Source organism: Austrofundulus limnaeus, unplaced genomic scaffold, assembly GCF_001266775.1.
Source record: "Austrofundulus limnaeus strain Quisiro unplaced genomic scaffold, Austrofundulus_limnaeus-1.0 Scaffold1, whole genome shotgun sequence".
In the NCBI taxonomy this organism is placed as follows: Eukaryota; Metazoa; Chordata; class Actinopteri; order Cyprinodontiformes; family Rivulidae; genus Austrofundulus; species Austrofundulus limnaeus.
The window spans coordinates 3,212,442-3,216,886 of NW_013952403.1; the positions used below are offsets into that span (position 1 = coordinate 3,212,442).

The 4,445-nt window shown below is 38.2% G+C and overlaps 1 protein-coding gene across 1 annotated transcript in view; it reads left to right on the top strand.

Moving 5' to 3' along the window:
* The window catches only part of gdpd2 (glycerophosphodiester phosphodiesterase domain containing 2), a gene marked incomplete at its 5' end in the record, with an annotated part of 16,257 nt that continues 11,812 nt past the window's right edge, over nt 1-4,445 (top strand). Inside the window, 6 exon segments of the mRNA XM_014005176.1 lie at nt 1-52; nt 764-867; nt 1,014-1,107; nt 2,760-2,819; nt 3,412-3,510; nt 3,592-3,682. Of these exon segments, the coding sequence (XP_013860630.1) occupies nt 821-867; nt 1,014-1,107; nt 2,760-2,819; nt 3,412-3,510; nt 3,592-3,682 (391 nt within the window).

The window sequence follows — 4,445 nt, forward strand, 5'->3', positions numbered from 1 at the left end:
CCGGGGACTGTACAGCTGCCACTGGAGGAGGTCGAGTGAAAAGGGACAAAAAGTGAGTGTTTATGCTTTAAACGTGTGTCAGTGTTATATCTGCACTGTTTTTTTTTTATCAGTAATCGAAGTTAAGACTCAACGCTTTGAGTTTGTTGTAAGAGCTACAGAGCATAACTGTTTTTAATCCTTGTGATCTGGCTTAAAATGTTTTACAAAGACTTAAATGATAAAATTATCCCAATCTTTTTTCCTTTTCATCCTCTGCATTGAAAACTGAGAGGAACCTTCTTTTGTTTGTTTTTTTCCGGAGTGGAAGTTATTATGCTGGTAAAACAGGAAATGAGATTTTGAAGAAGGTGATGAATAAAGACATAAAAGTTCCTTCAGCTGCCAATAAAACCAAACAGAGCTGCAGGCTCTGACATGTCTGTGATGGGTTTTATCTGGAAATAGATTTATAAGAAGACAGAGGATATGAACGTGGTCTAAGATTTTTTTTACAGGAACATGTTTAGAAGTGCAGGTGTGTTTACTTAAAAAAATATTTTTAAAATTGTGTTTGTGATGAGCTGTCACAACACAGGGTACAAAACCAACAGTGGAAAAAATGTGGAGTTAGTTTCACTGTCGATACACTGGAACATTACTTTCACATTCTTTTATTTATCCTGGAATGGATTTCTATTTTATTCTTTTTTTTTTACTTCAAACCTAAAAATGAAATTTCCAAATAATTCAGTTTTTCCTATATATATTTTTTTCATTTCAGTGTGGCTCCTGTTTTTTCTTATTCGTCTGTCTGGTGGTCTTTCTTTCCATCTGCTGGATGTACATTTGTTTCGCTACTTACAACGACCGAGATGACATTAACTCGTGAGTTATTACAAACTTCGACCCACACCGAATCTACCGACTCCAGCCCAGAATCCTCTCTTCTTCATTGTTTTCTCTTGTTTCAGTGTTTATTGGTGCCCTTAATTCTGTTGCCTCCACTCTGCCCTCTGTTGTTCTGTTATCAGGAAAGGATTCTCAGCCCTGAAAATGTGGGTGAATTGGTCCATGTTGTTGATCGTTGTTTCTGCGATGTTTACCAGCTACTCTCTCCTGCTGCTGGTGAGAAGTGTCTTCTGTACAGTATAATGAACTGACACTAAAATGTATGAATGAAAGATTATTGCCCCAATTAAAAAAACGATTCTGGTTATTTTTGTGATCAATCATAGAGCACAGAGTATGGAGTGAAAACAGGCCCAAAGTCTTCAACATAACTAGGTTAATGGCCAGCCAAAGAAGCACTTGTTTTTATTTATCTTTTAATTAGGTCTTCAAACTTTTAAAGCAAGTCATTCCCAAAAATTTAGGGTGAGGAGCTCCGTCATCCGGGGGGAGCTCAGAGTAGAGCTGCTGCTCCTCCACATCGAAAGGAGTCAGTTGAGGTGGTTTGGGCACCTGATTAGGATGCCTCCTGGACGCCTCCCTTTTAGAGATGTTCCAGGCACGTCCCACTGGTAGGAGACCCCAGGGAAGACCCAGAACTCGCTGGAGGGATTGTGTATCCTCTCTGGCCTGGGAACGCCTTGGGGTCCCCCGGGACGAGCTGGAAAGTGTTGTTGGGGAGAGGGATGTTTGGGTTTCTGTTGCCTCCACGACCTTACTACAGATAAGCTGAAGAAGATGGAGATGGAGATTCCCAAAAATTTCAAACTGGTGCGACAGAATGCTACATCAGCTAAACCTGTACACTTTTTTGTAACACAATTTGTTTAGTTTTTTGCTCAATTGAACAACGTCTGTGTAACTGCAATAATTCTAAGCACAGTAGCTCATAATGATAGGATTAACAGCTCTTTGAAGGAAACCGGATCTTGAGGATGCGTTCTTTTCAAAGAGTCAGTGTTTTGAATGGTTAGTCGCAGGGTATGGCCAGGGATGTAGAGCGGTTGTATGTCAATACGGTCATGTTGTTGCAGCCTCTTGTGCTTGTCAAGCCCATACGTGTCAAGTTGTATGGATTGGTCATAAATTACACAGATTTACCCTCATTTTTCATGTATACATGTGTATATAGGGCAACTGTAGGACATTTTTCAAAAACTTTGCTTCACATTTATGTAGCAGTATCGTTTATTTAACTCATCGAGATTAAAAACCTCTTTTCTAAAAGTGACCTGGCCAAGACATTTAGCTGGCAGGCTGTAAGGAAACAAGTTTGCCACTACCTCCTCCTCTTCCACTCCCTGGGAGTATACAAATGTACAGGTAAATGTTCAGACGGGCTGACATGTATCCTCTCACTCCCTTTTCTAAGTTTGCCAATCACAACTGCTGTGTCAGTGGAGTAGTAGAGAAAAAGTGTATCTGAATCTGTATGAAACAACAAGGAAAAAAAATAAAGAGCTAGCAACTGTCTGCAACTCGGTCCCCATAATTTGTTTTGAAGAGATGTTCTAAAGATTTGGATTGTTCCTGAATGTCGTGTCTCCAGTAGCTAATATAGAGTTTTTTTTTTCACATCAGTATGTTGCCTTTTGTACAAGAAAAGCCTTTGAAATGATTTTAAAATGTCCCTTGTTAGGCTAGCCATTGATCTAGCCCAAATGAAGACTTTTGCCTCTTTCTTCAAGACCGTGCCATATGACTGATGCCACTGAACAAAATATCACTTCAAAAATTACCAGAAGGGCCCAGTTTAAAAGGTTAATGACTGAGACTTGATTTGTTCTGTTTATGATTTCACATTTTCTCATTCTTCCTGTCGAATGCAGTTCTTTGCGCTGGTCCAAGTTATCCTGAGAGAACGGCTGGTCTTACACTGGCTGCACAAGGTATAAAAACCACTCATCTGTTTAACCTGCATTAATAAAGTCATAGTTCTGATCTTTTGAAGTGAGGTTCTCGACTGTTTTATTTGTTGCTGTTCTTTGAATGGTCTCAATCTGAAAAATTACGTTGTTGTTGTTGTTATTATTATTGTTATTATTGTTATTATTATTATTTTTATTATTAATCTGACAGGATCTCTAAAGTCAGTCTAAGCAGGAATGAGACCAAATGAATTACTTCCATTTTAACTCTTACATTTATAGCAACTCATAAAAATGCTGTTTTATAAACCTTTACATCTTTACACATTTACATGTCATATCTTTACATGTTATTTGTATGTGACACTTTTGGTTCAGTCTGATGTACAGTATTTCTAACAGAAATATAACATTTCTGTCAGACATAAATTGTTTTAAGTTGGCAGTAACCCATTTTGGTCTTAGCCATTATTCAGTCAAAATGACACTTTGTTTCTCCACATTAATGTTGAAAACTATCAACAAGCAACTTAATTGTTTGCAGAGCCCCACTTCAAAAGTCCTGATCGTTTTCGTTTTATCAGATGAGTAAATTTATTTGTTCTCTGTGCAGATCTTTCTCTCCGTTGGCGTGATTTTTGGTTTCCTGTTGCTGGCAGGAATCTGTTATATGTGGAAACAAGAAGTGCCAACCATTCCTCTTTCCCTCCAGGTACAGGGAGAATACAGATCAAGCTGAAAGTTAATTTTATCAACATGTTCAGATATATTTATGCTTGTTTGATGTCTGCAGGCCACAGGTCCTTTCTTGCAGTTTGGCGCCGTCGGAGCCTTGACTCTCCTCAGCTCCTTTGTCTTCCACGCCTTCACCGTGGCCCAACGAGGTACGTGTGAGACAGCTTTTTTTAAATATATTTCAATAAAGACATGATTCCCAGGCTACTTTGAATAGATGCAGTATTTTCTCAGATAAAATAAGAGGACTTTGCCAGTTAATTAATTACCCTACTCGACTTAACAAMAAATGCCCTTTAAAATCATCACTCCTAGATTTAATTATGACAAACGCTCCGCATAAATATACAGGGATAGGAGTTTTTTCAAGTGATCTTAGTGACCATTRCGCTATTGGTACAGTTAGAAATCTTAAGTTACCAAAAATTAAGCCACGTATCTTGATCAAAAGAGATTTAAAACACCTAGATGAACAAGCTTTTGTCCATGACCTGCTACATTTTAACTGGAGTAGGGTCTCTCTCTTTGATAATGTAGACCTTGCTTGGCAGTATTTTCATGAYGAGATTTTAAGACTAATAAATAAACATGCTCCTGTACGTAAAATTAGGGTAAAAGGGAAAAATAATCCATGGTTTTCCTCAGATATTAGGGCTCTGCTTAAACAAAGAGATGCAGCTTGGGCAAGGGCAAGGAAAAATAAAACTGAAGACAGCTGGCTTTGCTATAGGAAATTGAGGAACAGGTGTACCTTAGTAATTAGGAAAGCAAAGTCAGACTATTTTCTTGCCGAGATGACAAAAAAAATTTAAATGATCCGAAGAAATTTTGGAAAACAGTGAAATCAGCTACTGAGCAGGCGCCACTGAGTGACTTTCCGAATTTTATTTGGAATAAAAGTAAAATGCTGAC